At 44.6% G+C, this 18,137-nt stretch overlaps 1 protein-coding gene across 2 annotated transcripts in view; it reads right to left on the reverse strand.

Annotated features, from left to right (window-relative positions):
• Positions 1–18,131, reverse strand: part of LOC115277748 (protein HIRA) — a 94,727-nt gene extending 76,596 nt beyond the window's left edge. For both annotated transcript variants that reach the window (XM_029922084.1, XM_029922086.1), the window contains exon 1: positions 17,957–18,131. In XM_029922084.1, the coding sequence (XP_029777944.1) occupies positions 17,957–17,993 (37 nt within the window). In that variant the 5' untranslated portion in view covers positions 17,994–18,131. The remainder of the gene's footprint in view (positions 1–17,956) is intronic.
• Positions 18,132–18,137: the final 6 nt, after the last annotated feature.

Genomic DNA, 18,137 nt, shown 5'->3' on the forward strand with positions numbered 1-18,137 from the left:
TATCTGAGTAATATCTTTAATCACTGCTCCTAGGAAAAAATAATAGGCTGCTGATAAATTATCTGGAAGAGTGGAGTGATCTAACAGTTTCAGTTAAAGTATAAACTGCTGGAAGACTCTCGAAGTGACATTAAATAGCTTAGTCTAAAAGTGGCACAAAGCATTCTGTCACTAGAACAACTGAGTCCACAGATTGCCTGGGCACTTGCACAGATGTCCAGCAGAGAGAGCTGGCCACCTCCTGAGGACACAGTTGTAAAAACTATGAGCAGGTCAGGACAACAGCTGAGTCACAGCGGCTATACCTCCAGCCATCTCCCCATCCCATGGATCTGCACTTGGCTGGCAGCCTTGGACACATAAGCATCCTGGCCTTTCTGCCTGGCTGACAGCTGGGTAGGACTAGTAGCTGACTGTGATCACAGGCATCACTTCCCTCATCATACTTCTGCTTTCAAAAGCTCTCCTGTACTTTTGTGCCGCATCAAAGTATGTGGAGAGTCAGCATTCTCAGCATCTCCTTTGGTGAACTTCCTCCACAGGATGTGCCCTCTTTCAACTTGATATTCATTCTCTCTAGGAGGAAGGACTATAGCTATTAGCTCCTAGAGTACAGGGTGCACACCCACACCAGAAGCCCATGAAGCTAGACAGCTGGTTATAGCTTGGTGGACCAGACTGGAAAAGGCATTGTGACAGCTTGAAACCCAGCAGACTAGAAGTACTCCTGGGGTCTGGGCCCTGTAGGCATTTGTCTGGCTCCCTCATCTGCTTCCATGCTAAGAGTGGCATGTCATTGTTGTCGTGTTCATCACCACATCCTCAGCTTCTAGCACAGGTCTGGTGAGTGGTGGCTCAGTAACATTTGTTTAGTGGCAAATTAGATACATGATGAATACCAGCAATCACTGATACACTCAAGGTGATGTTGCTGAGGAGTCTCTTAGTTGAGGATGCTCTGTCTTCTCTTACCTAAGAGGAGTTGGCATGGACACCAGAACGAGGGTTACCAGCTCTAAAATCACATGGTGGCAAGTGCAAGGAGGGTAGGGTGGAGCAGGGGCAGGTGGTGGCTGCCGAAGAGCTGAAAGTCCTGCCAAGGCTAGTGTCCAAATATGGAAAATCAAATATTGGTACTCAAAAAGGTAATGGCCAGCATGAGCTCCAAGCAACAGCCAGCTCACCTTACATTCTTCTGGAGAGCCATACCCCTACAGCCAAATTGAGCCTGAGCTTCTACAAAACAAAGGGAAACGTGTTCTCCTTCTTACTTGTCATTATGTGGTAGTGGGGGAAACAGCTGTGTAAGGCCAGTAGCAAGCAGGTGTCCCAAATGCAAGGGCCCTATTTTGTATCAGAGAACAAGCAGAAACCCTAAGAAAGTTGGAAATCACATCATGTATTATTTCTTCTCTACTACTTACTGAAACCCAAAACAACACAGGCTGCTACAAGTCCCTGACATCATACTGGCAGCTCCAGCCTGGTCCCTGAGACCCTCGGTCACCTCCAGGTACACATCTAAGAATCAGAGCTCTACAGTGAAAGGTGAAAATTAGACAAGTGGCTACTGATTGCCTTCTTAGAGCACATGCTTACTCAAAGCTGTCCCAAACATACAAGAAATTCAGCCCTGGTCTGCTCTGAGCTTTCACTATAAGGGTTCCCAAGACAAGCCCCAACATAGCTTGGCACTCTTATAGCGTTGAAGGAACCAGAAGCAGCAGTGGAGCACACACGGGGGCGGGGGGGTGTATAGGGAGAGAGAATTATTGCAAGTTATTCTTCTTCCATAGTCCAGATGGGAGATCCTAATTAGCCCCATCTTCATCTTCAAAAGAAGAATCCAGAAAACTATATACAGTCGGTAGAAGAAGGCAGGTGCTGAGAACACAGATGGGAAGGACTGGGAGTGCTCAAACTGGTGCCCCTGTGCATGTGTACTACAACTACACTGGCGCACCACACCTTCCTGGGTCAGGTGGCTGCCATGTGTGCTAAGCCACCAGAGAGCCTGATGTGCTAATGCTGAGAATGTGCCACACTTTTCCAAAGGCTGAGGACCTGGGAAAGTAGCAAGAAGGTGAGTTTCTTGCCCATCTGGGCCATGACAAGTGCATAACAGGGAAGCTCAAGAAACAAGGAAAGACAGTTGGGGTTCTGGGCCCAGGCTTGAGCTATGCAGACCATGGCACCTAGTGCTGAAACTGAGGTTCAGTGTCCTGACAGACACCAGAGGAAGGCAACCAATTAGCACCACTAAGAGCCTTGTGAAATTCATAAGAGCAGATGTCTCCCAGTATGGTGAGGACAGTGGCAAGGAGTGTCAACCCCATTAGCAACACCGTCTCTACTCAGGACCTCCCAGGAAGCTACAATGGAGTCCTTGGAAGTGCCAGCCAGCTACTCCTTCCAGGAGAGGCAGAGTCACACTGGGGTAGCCCTGTGGAGCTCTTCTTCCCAGTCCATGACATGCTCTAACGAGCATCTGATGAGCTGCTCAAGCTCTGCAGGCAGCAGAGCCCAGGTTATTCTCCAAGTCTCACACCGCCCTCTGAAGTAGATGGTTCTGACATCCCCATTTGACAGAGGGGAACTGAGGCACACAAGTTAGGAAAGTTGCTCAAGGCCACACAGCTACCTTCTCCAGAGTATGAGCTTGAAGTATGGAAACGTACTTCCCCTCCAGGGGGAATACTCTGGGAGATGCTGGGAGGGCTGGGATGATGCTGCCTGGAGGGAAATGACTCAATGCCCACAAGTGAAAGGTGAAGTAGGGAGCCAGAGCAAGAGTGAGAGCTATGCACATGTGTGCAACTAGTCCTGATGACCTGGGCTTAGCCTTGCACTTGCTATACTGAGCACTGATCGCCCTGGACACCTCAGTCCCACAGGCCGGGGGAGACATCTATCTGGTTATGCTCCAGTGAACCACATTTCCCAGGACTCCTGCCCTTGTGTTGTTTTCCTCTCCTTGAATTTGGGTTGGCTCTCTGACCTGTTTTAACAGAATGTGACTGAAGTGATGCTGCTCTAGTTCTGAGCTTCAGCCTCAAACAGGTCCAAGCAGTTCAACTTTTGCCCTCTGGAGAAAGCTAGCTGCCATGTGAAAATTTAAAGTACCCTGAGACCACCATGTTGGACCCCCAAGCTGGTCACATAAAAAGAGTCAAAGAACCTAGACAACAGTGAGAATCAGGGCCCTGACACAGGACCCAGAGTGAACTGTTCTGTCCCCAAGCTGCTCTAGCCACCCTAGTAGATTCTGTGCAGCACTAAGATGAGCTGTCCCTGCTGAGCCTGGACAGGTTTCACAATCACAAATAAATAATAAAACAGTTATTGTTTTAAGCTAGTAGGTTTTGGGGGCAGTTGTTTTATACAAGAGATCACTCAAAATGCTAATTCATTCACTTTTCTGCCTAAGGTAACTAGATCTGCATAGTTGTCATTTTCGCCAAGGAAGTTCTAGCTGACTCAGCATCAGTCTTGAGAAGGCCATCAGGGAGGAGTATCCACCCGACTATAGGAGTGCTTTTCAGTTCTGTAAGTCTGTGAGACATTATATGTTCCCTCAAGAAACACATCAAAATCATTTAAGTGCAAGTCAAAGACCAGCCTGACTTCCCAAGAACACTCAGAGTGGAGCCTAGCTTAGCAGAGGGGTTCCGCTGCATCGGTACTCGTCATAGCCTGAGTCTTGACCACCAACCCACTCACAGCATCTATAGGATGTTTTCTCATCCATCCACCTTGGTGGTTGTCTGCTATGAGCCTGCTACTGGACGTCGAGGGAAAGTAAAGCTACGAATAGCTCAGCTCTGCCCTCACGAAGCTCCTAGTGATGGATGTCAGCACAGGTGGAAAGCTACTTAACTCAGCCTGGGTTTCCTACAGAAACTGCAACTGAAGTGAGTCCCAAAGGTTGAGGAGTCGTCAGCCAGAGGAAGAGGAAGGGAATGTCAGGCAGAGTGGACATGGCATGGAATGTAGAATAAGCCTGACAAACTGCTGCAGAGTGTGGGGAGAGAGGAGGCTTGGGAGATGGTCAGGGCCCAGCAAGGTACCACTGTGGAAAGCAGACTTTCCTCTATAGCTATCTCTGAAGCAAAGAAATGCCGTGATCAGATTCACAGTTCAGCCCCACAAAACTGTGTAGAACATGGGCTTTTGTTAAGACTGGAAGGGAACTGTTAAGCTGGAGGGGGCCTTAAGTCTCCAGGGGAAGAAACAGGGCTGGGAATAGGCCTGGGTTAGAACAATGAATGCACCTGGGTGGAATTCTCAGCCCTGTCGCTCATAAGTTATTTAATCTGAACAACGGGGAAGACATAGTCACCTTCTGACAAGCACCTTCTGAGAGAGATTAAGATGCCATGTCACATTGCTTTGAAGATGCACACATTTCACATGTGAACATTTCTGAGATTACGATATGCTTTGGTGAAAGGTGTGACTGGGGTAATGGGCACCATGTTTCCTTTTGTAGAGATGTGTCACAAAACAGATGAAATCTGGTAGTGTACTACATAAAGCCACCAGCACAGTGCTGGCTTCCTACCTCCTTTTAGCACTAGGTTCTTCAGTTCAAGGAAAACAGTGGTTCACATTCCCTCAGTAGAAACAGACCTCCTTTTTTCTAAAGGGCTCTTTGAGGTACAGTTGAAGAAAAGGATCTAAGACCTGACTAGTTAGAAAATCCTTCCTGTGGCACAGCACAATGATAAAGAGGAATTCCCAACAGCCTCCTGCATTCCATTTTTCTTTGTACTGAGACAGAGACAAAAGAGAAATTAATCCATTCTCTAGATCCTAGAGCTGCCAAGCAATCTCACATCCTCTGAATGATAATGGCCAGCATCCTCTCCCTGCACACCCACCAAAGCCTATTCTCCTTGGGGCTCTAGTTCAGGTCTAAGTCTCCTTTGCTTCCAGGTCACCCCTCCTGGACACCTTCTTGCACCCCTTCTCAGACCACACACAGCACCCTGCTGTCACTCTTTTCACAGAGCCATGACAGTTGGCCACTGTTCCCTGCCTGGGAATTGCTGATTTGACAACTACAGCACAAATACTCTCCTCTGGCAGGAATAAAGGGTCAATTTCAGAAGCCAGATTTCTGACTGGGTATGGTCAGATAGAATCCTCCTCCCTCGCATCAGAAGAAAAGATTCTTGGAGGCGCTCACATGTGCAACTTGAAGTCCAAACAAAAAGCAATGGCTAGAGAGAAGCAGGGAGGGCTCAAACGATGGTAGCTGGCCTTCTCCAATGGCCTTCAGACCTTTGGTTTGGGCTCCTGTCTTTGGGCCTTTATGCTCTGACAGCTCACTGGGCAGATCCAATGGTACATCTGTGAGCACGTCCTGCTGGAACAGAGAAGCTTGGGGGAAGTTGAGGCTTTTGCCCAATGCACATTGTTCCTGGAAACACTTCATTCCTGCATACCCATTAATACATGGTTTTAACAAATTTTGGTAAATTTGTAACTAAAAGCGAAACATGGGGAAATGTTTGAAACATTTATTAAATGAAAAAAGTTACAAAACAATAGTAAAATATAAGGTGGGTGCAAAAGACTTTGAAGATTCCACAGAGGAAATGAATTTAGTAAAACTGAATGACACAAAATCAACACTTAGTTGCATTTCTATACATTAACAGTGAAAAATACAAAATAGAAACCAAGAAGACAATTCTATTTAAAATAGAAAAAAAAAAACTTAGAAATAAACATAACCAATGGGTACAAAGACCTGTACAATGAAAACTAGAAAACAGTGCTGAAAGAAATTAAAGACAGAAATAAATGGAAAGACATATTGTGTTCATAAACTCAAAGACTTAATTTTGTTAAGATGTCAACAATACCCAAAGTTCTACAGATTTAATTCAACCCCTATCAAAACTGCAATGACAAGGGTGCCTGGCTGGCTCAGTTGGTTGTGTGTGTGACTTTAAAAAAAAATTTTTTTTAACGATTATTTATTTTTGAGAGAGAGAGAGAGAGAGAGAGACAGAGCGTGAGCAGGGGAGAGACACAGAATCAGAAGCAGGCTCCATCCAGGCTCTGAGCTGTCAGCACAGAGCCTGACATGGGGCTCGAACCCACGAACTGTGAGATCATGACCTGAGCCAAAGTCGGCCGCTTAATCGACGGAGCCACCCAGGCACCCAAGTGTGTGACTCTTGATCTTGGGGTTGTGAGTCTCAGCCCTGCATTGGGGGTAGTTTACTTGGGGGGAAAAAAAACCACACAGGGATGCCTGGGTGGCTCAGTTGTTTGGGCATTTGACTATCACTCAGGTCATGATCTCACAGTTTGTGGGTTTGAGCCCTGCACTGTGTTCTGTGCTGACAGCTCAGAGCCTGGAGCCTGTTTCAGATTCTGTGTCTCCCCCGCACCCCCCTCTCTCTCTGTGCTCCTTCCCCACCTCGTGTTCTGTCTGTCTCAAACACACACACACACACACACACACACACACACACACACACACAATTGTAATGACATTTTTGCAGAAATAGAAAAACCCATCCTACAATTCTTATGGAATGTCATGGGACAGCAAATAGCCAAAAGAATCTTGGAAAAGAACAAAGTTGGAGTCTTAATGCTTCCTGATCTCAGGATCTCAGGAACTGACTATAAAGCTATGGTAATCAAAACAGTGTGTTACTGGCATGAAGACAGATATATAGACCAGTGTGGCAGAATACACAGCCTAAAAATAAACACTTGCATTTGTGGTCAAGTGATTTTCAACAAGGGCACCAAGACCAGTCAATAGGAAAGGAACAGTTTTGGTGCTGGGAAAAATGAACATCTGCATGCAAAAGAATGAAACTGGAACCTTACACCATATACAGAAATTAACTCAAAATGGATCAAGGACTCAAATGTAAAACCTAACACTGTAAGATTCTTAGAATAAAACACTGGATGTGGCAATGGTTTCTTAGACATGATACCAAAGGCACAGGAATTAAGAGGTAAAAAATAGACAAACTAGACTTCTTGAAAAGTAAAACCTTTTTGCCCACCAAAGGATACTATCAACAGAATAAAAATGGAACCCACAAAATGGGAGAAAATATTTGTAAACCACATATCTGATAAGGGATTAAATGTCTAGAAATATAGAGAAAGCTCAATGACAGAAAACAGAAAAACCCATTCAAAAATGGGCAAAGGACTTGAATAGACACTTCTCCAAAGATGATATACAAATGGCGAATAAGTATATAAAAAGATGCTCAACATCATTAGCTACCACAAAAATGCAAATCAAAACCAGAATGAGATTATCACCTTACATCTATTAGGCTGAGTACTATTAAAAAAAGAGAGAAAATAACAAGTGTTTGTGGGGATGTGTAGAAATTGGAATCCTGTGCATTGCTGGTGGGAACTTTATGGTACAGCCACTTTCAAGACAGTATGGACATTCCTTAAAAAGTTAAAAATAGAATTACCCAGGATCCAGCAATTCTACTTCTGGGTATTTATCTAAAAGAACTGAAAGCACAGTCTTGAAGCAGCAATATTCTCAATAGTTAAGAAGTGGAAACAATATAAGTGTCCAATGATTAGTGAATAGATAAGCAAACCGTGGTGTATATATACAATGGATTATTATTCAGCCTTAAGGAAAGAGATTCCGATGCTTCTACAAGGTGGATGAACCTTAACAATGTTATGCTAATTAACATGTTAGTCACAAAAACACAAATAATGTATGATGTCAATTATATGAGGTCTCTAAAGCAGTCAAATTTATAAAGACAGAAAAATGGTTGTCAGGGGCTGAGGGAGAGAGAATGGGGAGTTGTTGCTTCATGGGTATATAGTTTTAGTTTCATAAGATGAATAGTTCTGGAGATTGGTTACTCAATGGTGTGAACATACATAACACTACTGAATTATACACTTCAAAGATGGTTAAGATGGTAAATTTGGTTATGTATATTTTACCACAACTTTAAAAAATGCTAACTAAAACCAAACCAAATCAATCTATGTATCTATATACCTGTATAACTCTACCTGCCTACCTACCTACCTGCCTGTAAGGTACAGGGGCATGAGAGAGTTATAGTAGGCATTAATTAGAACTGCTCAGTGTCTTCTACGAACACTACCATGGTAGTGGATACATGAACCCACATAGGTGAAAAACTGTATAGAACTAATGCCCCCCCAAATGAGTATAAATGCAAGTAGGAAAGTCTGAACAAGAGACGGATTGTGTCCATATCAATGTCAATATATTATACTGTTGTTTTACAAAATGTTACCGGTAGGAGAAACTGGGCAAAGTGTACAAAGAATCTCTTAGTATTATTTCATTTGAGTATGTGGGAATCTACAACTATCTCAATAATAAATACACACATATATATGGTCTGTTGTGTGTGTGTGTGTGTGTGTGTGTATGTGTGTATAGCAATATAAAAGTAATAAAAGGAAAATATCAAAACATCAGTGGTTGTCAATAAAACTGACTCCTGTGCAGGTGATAATGTGCACATTTACATCTATAACCAGCCATCTCTCTGCCCCTAAGCACTCTAATATGCAGCTAGCTCCTCTATCCAGCTGTCTACAGACTTCTCATCTTCCCCTTCTTCACAATGGAACTCCTGATCTTCTGGTTCAAACCTGCTCTACCTGTCAACTGCCCATCGGGGACAGGGGAACCAACAGGCCCAGCACAATGGCCCCACCACCCCCATGACTTTTCTGGCCTCATCTTTTGCCTCCTCCCCCAGTCACTGGCCCAGTGCCATGGACTCCCCTCTGTTCCTAGACTGTGAAGGTGTGCGTCCACTCAGCGCCCTGCACTGGTTCCATCCTCGACTGGAAGCTCTTCTCTCAGATGCATACACAATCCTTTCTCACCTTTTTTTTAGTCTTTGCTCAATGTTGCCCTCTCATTGAGGCCTGCCCTAACCATCTGACTTGAAAGTATTCCTCCTTAACTTGGCACAAGCAATCCCAATTCTCATCTGTTTTTTTCTTAGCAATTTTTATATACTGTGTAATTTCTTTTATTGCATGTCTGCCCACCCCAACCACTAGAATGTAAACTCCAAGAGCTCAGCAATTTTTGTCTGTTTCAGTCACAGAGTCACTGTGGTACCTAGAGCTGTAGCTTGGCACACAGTAGGCACCCAATAAGTACTTGTTAATGGCTGGAGAAAGCCTGCAGCAGAGGCCCAACTTCAAAAACACTTTCAGTATCACTAGCACCCCAACCTTTGAAAGGCAGGCTCCTCATCTCCTGAAGAGGGGACTCAGATGTCACCAACCACTTGCAAGTGGAAGTACGGTCTTAGCTGGCTCACAAAGCCATCTGTTTTTTTCTTAGCAATTTTTTGCTGTTATCTCTACTGTTTTTGACCACAAAAACTTCTGCAGTCTTCTTAAGTAAGCACTACCACAATGACATCTCATAGGTATCAGGTGGCTGAGAGATTCATAACACAGCACAGGAAGGAAGCTGTAGCAATCATGTAACTGTGTGTGTGTGTATGTGTGTGACAGAGAGAGAGAGAGAGAGAGAGAGAGAGAGAGAGAGAGAGAGAGTGTGTGTGTGTGTGTTTGCCACAAACTAAAGAAGAGTGTGACACGTATATCATTCATTCACTTCTCCTGTACCATTTGCCAATGCATAACCAAGGAGGTTTTGGTAACAGTCGTTACCTATTTCTTCATACTCTTTTCTCCTCTACTTCTGCAGAACAGATACATTCCTTAAAAGTTATTGGCAAAATAGATTTCTATAGACATAATCACCTCTTATACACAGTTCCATCAGAAAATTAAAAGCAATTAAAAACAATGTTCCTGTAGGGCAGAAAACATTAGGTTTAACAATTAAGAAAATAACACTACAGTTAATAATACTGTATCCCATACTTGAAAGTTGTTAAAAGTAAATCTTAAAAGTTTTCTTTGCAAGAAAAAAATTCTCTAATTATGTATGGTGATGAATGTTATCATTTTGTGACATATACAAATATGAAATCATTACATTGTATCCTGAAACATTAATGCCATATGTTAATTATACCTCCATTTAAAAAAAGGAAAATAAAAATAAGATAACAAACCTACAATATTATTTAAGTAGAAAATGCACAGCAACATTTTAACTATTCCAGTTATATGTGCAATGCAAGGTCTGAAGGGAAGCTACACAACACAAATACTGAATTTGCTATGGTATCAGGGATTTGGCTATGCTTCCTAAAGAATGCAGACACTTTTACAATGTGGTATGTATACTAAATAAAATGTATGTGTTTTTTAAAAAGCACCAAGCAACCCAGTTATTTTTTTTCCAAATGGTCCCAAAACCATTTAAAAAGTTTAGGCAATGTTTTCCTTTTTGCATTTTCTAATTTTTCCTAAACTGAACCTGTGATGAACAATAATTTTATAAATTAAAAGTACCCAATCACAAAATGCTTCATTATCTAGAAATACTCATACACCATAAGATGTATCCTAGTATAATTACATATGGCAACTAGCCAAAGATATAGGTGTTTGTCCTATTCCTTAATAACAGCTCTAGAATGGAACTCTAATGTTTTCAAAAGGGAGAAGATAAAGAAGCTACTTAAATGGTACCTGGGGAAGGCCCTGTGTAGTGGCCTCATTCGGTCCACTTGTCTTATTGTCTTGTCTAATTGAATCCTGGATCTTCCTCTCCGTTTGTCTTGTTCACAGTCTTACTGAGCTCAGTGGACAGCAGCCCTGCTCTTCGCCTGGGAGTCACCCCATCTCACATCCCACATTGTGCCCTGGTGACTACCTTCACAAAATATCTGTAACTCAAACTTTCTAGGAAGGTGCGAATGTTCTGTATCTTGAGTTGGGAATGAGTTACAGAGTGTTTTTTATTTGCTGAAATTTATCCAATTGTCTGTATACGAATTGTCTGTATATGTCACTATAATTTTTATAAAATAATATGTAAATTATACCAAAAAACACATATGTACACTCATATAAAATCCAGTAGTTTCTCACCAGCACTATCACCTCCATGATCACCCTGGTCCAAACCATATTCATCTCTTGCTTGGATCATTACAACTGCCTTTTAATGGGTCTCTCAGTTCCCTCCCTTGCCCCCATGCCCATCCTAGTCCCCTTGCAGCAATAGGGAGGATCTCTAAGACCCAAATCAGGCCATGTTACTTCTTTGCTCACAAGGCACTGTAATCTGAGACCTAGCAGCCACCAGGTCCTCCCAGTCAGCCCACTGCTCTCTCCAGCCTCATACCTTGGTGCTCTTGCCTATGTGCATCTCCAATCACAAGATATCCATATTACTCCTCAAACCTGCCAGGCAAGTACTCTGCCTGGAATGCTCTTCCCTCAGATAGCTGCCTTCCTCCCCTCCATCAGGCCTGTCATGGATGCAGTGGTACCTGGCTAGGCTCCCTCCCTCCAGGAATTAAGCACCTGCTCCTAGCTGTGGGAGTGTTGGCAGCCTGTTAAAGGTCCCAGCTGAGACCTCCTCCATAGGGGATCTGACCTCAGTGGAAGAACTGCTTTGACCAAAGTCAGGTCCCCTCCTCAAGAGAGCCTGTGCCCAATGACTGTGGACATGGCAAAAGACATGGCCCTTTGACTCAATCAGAACAATTCACAAGGACTAGCTGCAGAGCCAACGAGGTCAGTTGTAGCTTTTATTGCACTTGCATCTCAGCTCACCTTTTCCCTGTCCAGTCCTGCTTCCAGCACTCCCCAATAATTCTTTTTTTTAATTGTTTTAAATATTTCTTCATTTTTGAGAGACAGTGTGAGCAGAGGAGGGTCAGAGAGAGAGGGAGACACAGAATCCAAAGCAGGCTCCAGGCTCTGAGCTGTCAGGATGGAGCCCGATGCAGGGCTGCACCCATGAACTGCAAGACTGCAACCTGAGCCGGAGTCAGAGGCTTAACTGCTTGTGTCCCTCCCTAATAATTCTGCATGCAAGCCTCTCCCCTCAGAGTCCGATTTCTGTGATAGTCTGCTCCTGTTGCCTTTGCACTCAGGCTTTCCCAAAGCACTCTACTTAAAATTCTCCCACCCTTGGGGTTCCTGGTTAGCTCAGTCAAACATGCCCCTCTTTACTTTGGCTCAGGTCATGATCTCACACAGTTCGAGTTCGAGCCCTAAGTTCAATGCTGTCAGCACAGAGTCTGCTTAGGATTTTCTCTCTCTCTCTCCCCCCCCCCCCCGCCCCCAAGTCTGCTTAGGACAGCCCCAGCAGATAGCTCTCCTAGTCTCTCTGGCTAAGATGCATCACATTCTGCTCCTCAAAAGATCCTGCTATGCTGCTTGGTTCACTGCTACATTTCCAGCACTTAGCCCCTGGCACACAATCTGTACTCATTACTCGCTGAATGGATGAACTCACTGAGTGCCTCTCTGTAGGACCTCTTTTTATATATATATATATTTTTTTTTTTTTGAGAGAGAGAGAGAGACAGACAGAGAGAGTGAGAGAGCAGGGGAGGGGCAGAGAGAGAGGGAGACACAGAATCTGAAACAGGCTCCAGGCTCTGTGCTGTCAGCACAGAGCCTGATGCGGGGCTAAAACTCATGAACTGTGAGATCATGACCTGAGCCGAAGTCAGATGCTTAACCAGCTAAGCCACCCAGACGCCCTATGTGCAGGACCTTCTGATGACACAGCAGACCTGGAGACTGCTCCTATGAAGGTCTATTCCTGGCCTTCAAATGAGGCTCACTCCCTCTAGTTTGTCCCTCATTACAGTAGCTCTGGTCAGGGCAGCTTCCCTGTGACTTGGTCTGTCCTAGGTTAGTTAATGCATCAAGCAGATATTGCTTTCAAAAGCAGCAAGGTTTGACCTAAATGGGTTTTCTTTTTGCCAGAGGTGTTATGAACCACTTGTTATCTGTTTGTTTCAACTACTCCCTTTCCTAAAATGCTCTCAATCCTCCCCAGGCTGTTCCTTCTGACATTTCCACAGCAGCAGTGCCTCTTCCACCACAACCCAACCCCATCAATTCTCACCCACAAATAAGGCCCCTGTTTCTAGAGCTATTGTGGCTCATTTGTGTAGCTCTGGTTTCCACCTGTATTCTAGAATGTGATCTGTACGTCTTTCTCTTCCACCTGCTACACAGCATTCCATATACAGGGGTAGCTTTATTTACCTCTGATCACCATGGACCTTCTCTCCATGAATGGTTCAAAGTTTCATCCATAAATAAGTAAAAGATCCACATGTTATTATTTAAGGCAAAACCTCACCCAGTTTTCTTCTGAATCTTCTTCAAATGTACTCTAGTTCTTTTTTTTTTAAATCAACCTACTATCTTCAGGCATTACTCAATGTGAGCCAGCATGGAGACAGCTTGGGTTTCCTGAGCCTTCACAGGTAGCAGGTGAGGCAAGTGTTACTGGCTTCATTTAACACATCAGGAAATGAGATAAAAAGAACTTTCTGTAACACCTATTTGGTGAGCAGCAGAGCACAGAGATTGAGGAACAAGACTATCTGACTCCAAAATAAAAGGTTAAATTCTTGTCCTGATGAAGCCTATAATCTACATGGAGCCATGAGACAAATACATAAAATGGCAAATAACAATAAAGATGTTCTATCTAGGGGTTTCTGGGTAGCTCAGTTGGTTGAGCGACTAACTCTTGATTTTGGGTTAGGTCATGACCCCAGGGTCAAGGGATCAAGCCCTGCATGCTAAGCATGGAGGCTGCTTAAGATACTTTTTCTCTCTCTCCCTCTCTCTCCTCCCTTCTGCCTTTCTTCCCCACTTGCATGCTCTCATTTTTTTTTTTAAAAAGTTCTTATCTAGAGTAGGGTTTCTCAGCCTCAGCACCACTAACATTTTCGGCCAGATGATTCTTTACTATGGAGAAATGTCCAGCATGCTGCAGGGTGTTCAGCAGCAGTCCTGCCCTCTACCTACTAGATGCCGGTAGCACCCCCACTTCAGTTGTAAAAACCAAGAATGTTTCCAGACATTGGCCTGTTTGAGAACCCCTGATATAAACAAACTGCAAAGCTTATCTTAATGACCATTGCAATCATAAAATATCACCATTAGGATCCCTCCCAGGCTTTTCTCAGAGATAAGTCTGCAGGGTCCCTTTAGCAGCCGTGCGGGACCTTTCCACACCTGCTGCTGACTGCATTACTATACTATCCTGCCTGCATTTCTCCTTCAAGCTGACTTATTTACTTTCACACAGATGCAGTGTATGTCTCAGGAAGATGTCTCGAAATCCTTTCTAGGACATAAGGTAGGGGGAAAAAATAACCCAATTAAAGGGCAGAAGGAAAAACACACATCATAAAGCAATGTGATTAACTGACAAATTATCCCAGTATTGAAAATTTGCCAAATGCCTTTTTACAACAATGCCATCAAAGTGTGAGCCAGAGGCCAAGGGAGGACAAGAGTTCTTTGAATTCTGGCCCTTCTGGTTAGAATGGGCTTCCCTGAAGAGCTAAGCATGAACGCTGTCTGCTCAGGAGTGAAACATTCCAAAAACTCTCAGAAACAAAGGCCCAGGGATGGGAAGAACCAAGAATTTATTTTTCTTTTTAAGTTTATGTATTTATTTTGAGAGAGACAGTGAGTAAGTGTGCACATGTGGGGGGAGGGGCAGAGAAAGAGGGAGAGAAAGAATCCCAACAGACTGTGCTGTCAGTGCAGAGCCAGACCCAGAGCTCAATCCCACGAACCATGAGATCATGACCTAAGCCAAGATCAAAAGTCAGATGCTTAACTGACTGAGCCCCCCAGTCGCCCCAAGAACCATAAATTTCAGCGAAATTTTCTAAAATATAAACTAACCTAACTTAGAAATGAACCTTACTTTAGCTAACCCTGAAATAAAATTAAATATATACGGAATACTATATTCAGGAACAAAGAGTAAAACAGATATGTGTGTAAACAGTGCCTGGTACATAATTTCCATGTAAGTGATAAATATTATTAGCTTTTATTATATATCTTAATTTAAGACAGTCTTTCATATTTGAGTACAGGGTGAAATAACAGGAACAAATCTTTATATTTCCCCAAGGCCTAGATGTGGAGTCACAAGCCCAAGAATTTACAGGTAATAAATGATGGCATCTTGAATCCAGTCTGATTCCATGTTCAAGGCTCATTTCACTGTAATATGGCGAACTTCAAGATTTATTAATTAACTGATCTCTTCAGAGCAGTGATTTTCAACTGGGCCACCAGGGGATAACTGGCAATGTCTGGAGACATTTTTGTTTGTCACAACTGAAGTGTTTGTGTTTGAGGGTGGTGGTGGTACTGGTATCTGACAGATTGAGGCCAGGGATGTTTACATCCTACAACACATAGTATGGTCCTCACAACAATGATGTGGCCCAAAGGACCAATAGTGCTGAGGTTGAGAAACCTAGCTTAGAGGAAAGGTCTTACCGGTATTAGCCAGGAAAATGGAGACGGAAAGTATGCTTACACTCCAACAGATATTTCTTCCTTTGCCTTTAACCTGCTCTATTCTAGCTCTCCTCTACCATGTCTCAATGGATTCTGCCACCACAGGGAATATGCTGGACTCTCTGCTCCTTCCCTCTTTGGACTCCAGAAAAAGTATGTTCTGGACACCAGAAAAAGTATGTTCAAGCCACGTAACAAGTCAAGAGACATGAATGCAGCGTTAGGAAGGTAGAAAGTGAAATGATGCACTTTCCAAAGCACCATGGTCTTTTGGGTTTAGTAATCCAAAGTAAGCGTGATTTTACTGGCAACTACCCACAACTCTGGCTTCTGGCTAAGCAGCTCCTGCTCCCAGCAGCAACTACTATTCACCCAATCTTGAAAAGTCTGCTCACTAGTGGTCTAGATCATTAGCTAGTGGTAATCTACCCTGACAGTCCTGCACACTTGAAAAGGAAGAGGTTGATTTCAGGATATTTTAAAAGAAAATTATATTCTATCCCACTAGTCTCAATTTCTTTTATCTCTTAGATTTCTAAGGTATTTTATAGTCTACCTTTTTGTGTCTACCTTTGCATCCAAAGATCACATTTGTACTGTGAAGAAAGCAGCACAGATATCATCCTGCTCCATTCTAGGACCATGGAGAGAGAGACTACAGTAACAAGAGGCCAGAGCCCACTGCTCTGCCCACTCTGCCAGGCTAGGATGTTTGGAGGCTGGCCTGGTTGCAGACTCACTCATTTATACCTAATTGCTTAAACATCTTGACATACTTATGCTTACATCGCATTAAACTTGTGTCCTACAAAGGAACTTATCACAAAGTTAGAAATTACACAGCAAGAGGTAGAAGAGACTGAAGGGTAGACTATAGACAGAAATTGATCTAGACAAAACGTTTTAAAATAAAAATTCCTTCAGATCTTCACTTACACAGCAAACTAGGTCATAACAAAAGTTTTCCTTTCCTCACTCACAAGCACCGTACTTTATAATTACTGAACATTTGCCCAATTCTCCAGGGAAAGAGCTACACACTACACATCAGGAAATGCTCTTGGAGATCAGCACAGAAGAAATGAAACTAAAGTTCACCACTTTTGCTTTCATGCACAGTAAACCTAATTGTGTCTTTGTAAACTATGGAAATCTCATGTAGCCAATATTTACCATATACCCTTTGTTTGGGAGGTACTGCTGAAGGTAGCAGGGAATACAGAGGAGAATGAGGCCCTGGGCGAGGGTGGGTAATATGAAAAGTACACCCACTGGGGCAGGGCACTAGTGGAATAAAACAGGAGGAATGGCAACAACAACAAAAAAAGGTGGCCTCATGTGGACAATGAAAAATGAGAAAGATGTCACATCATAAGATGGAAGGAGAGAGCACTTCTGACTGTAAGAACACAGACTTTCAGTTCAGTTGCCATAGTAGAAAGCATCCTGGGATTAAGTTCAAAACTAAAAAGCTACACATGTATAAAGACAGGGTCTCTACTTGCTCTCAAAGAAAACACTAGCTCCCTCTAGTCGCATTGCAAAGTAGAACTGAGGAACAGGACAGAATCAGGGTGACCCTTTTCCTGTCAGTAGAGATGGGCTGGAATCAGGGCTTTAGGCTATAGGCTGGAGAAGTGCTCCCTGGGCTTCAGTGCTGTCAGCAGGGAGATGGGGGGCGGGGGGGGGGGGGGGGCCTCTTTCTTCTCACCTCCCTGGGGAGCAAAGACCAATTCCTGCAGGAGCTGTGCCAACAAAGTACAACTCTGACAAACTGTGCTACCAGTTTTGGGAGCTTATCTATACTCAACCAGAGGAGTGGAAGAGTCTGTTCCCCCAGGGTGTGTTCCAGAGTCACTGCCACAGGGCTAAGGAAAGCCCTTTCCTGGATCACTCCTTGCCCTATGAGCTCCAATCCAAGTCACGCTGATGTCTCAGTACAGCATAAACGTGGTTCTTTCAGCTGTGGGGCTTTGGGGCCAGAGTCACAGTCCCCCCAATGGAGGCCCTGTCACCTGACTCGGGCAGCAACAGCTCCTTCACCAGGGCAGATACATGCATATTTCAGGTGTACCCCTTCCACTGAAAGGCCACAAGAGGGACTGGGCCCCAGTTCCACACGCTGGACCCCCGGAGCACATCCTGGCTGATGCAGACGAGTGGCAGGAGCTGGCTGGCGCCCAGGGCCGCTCCCCGGAGGCAGGCCGCGGCTCCTACACGGACCACGGGTGGGCGACCGAGGACTCAGTGCAAGTGCCAGGGGTGAAGGCAGATTCGCCGAGGACCAGCGGAGCACGTGCCCGTGCTCGTCGGCTTCCCAGTGCCGAGGACAAAGTCCGCTCTCGCCGACCCCGCGGTTTTGGGTACCCGGCACCGGGCGCGTCGGGGGCGAGGCGGGCACGGCCTGCGCGTGGCTCTGACCTTACTCTAGACCCCGAACCCACTCCGGGCTCGGCCTTTCGCGACCACTGCGCGCACTCACCATTGTGGTTGACCCAGGTCGGCTTCAGGAGCTTCATTGTTCGGCCGCCGCCGCCGCCGGGCTGAGGCGAGAGCCGTGTCCCTCAGCGCGCCCGGGCCATGGAGCCACCGCTGTTGCTTCCTCCCGCGCCGCCCTCCGGCCGCCTCCCGCAACGCGCCCTCAGCGCCGCCGCGCCATTGCC

The sequence above is a fragment of the Suricata suricatta genome, chromosome 14 (genome assembly GCF_006229205.1).
Source record: "Suricata suricatta isolate VVHF042 chromosome 14, meerkat_22Aug2017_6uvM2_HiC, whole genome shotgun sequence".
Lineage (NCBI taxonomy): Eukaryota > Metazoa > Chordata > Mammalia > Carnivora > Herpestidae > Suricata > Suricata suricatta.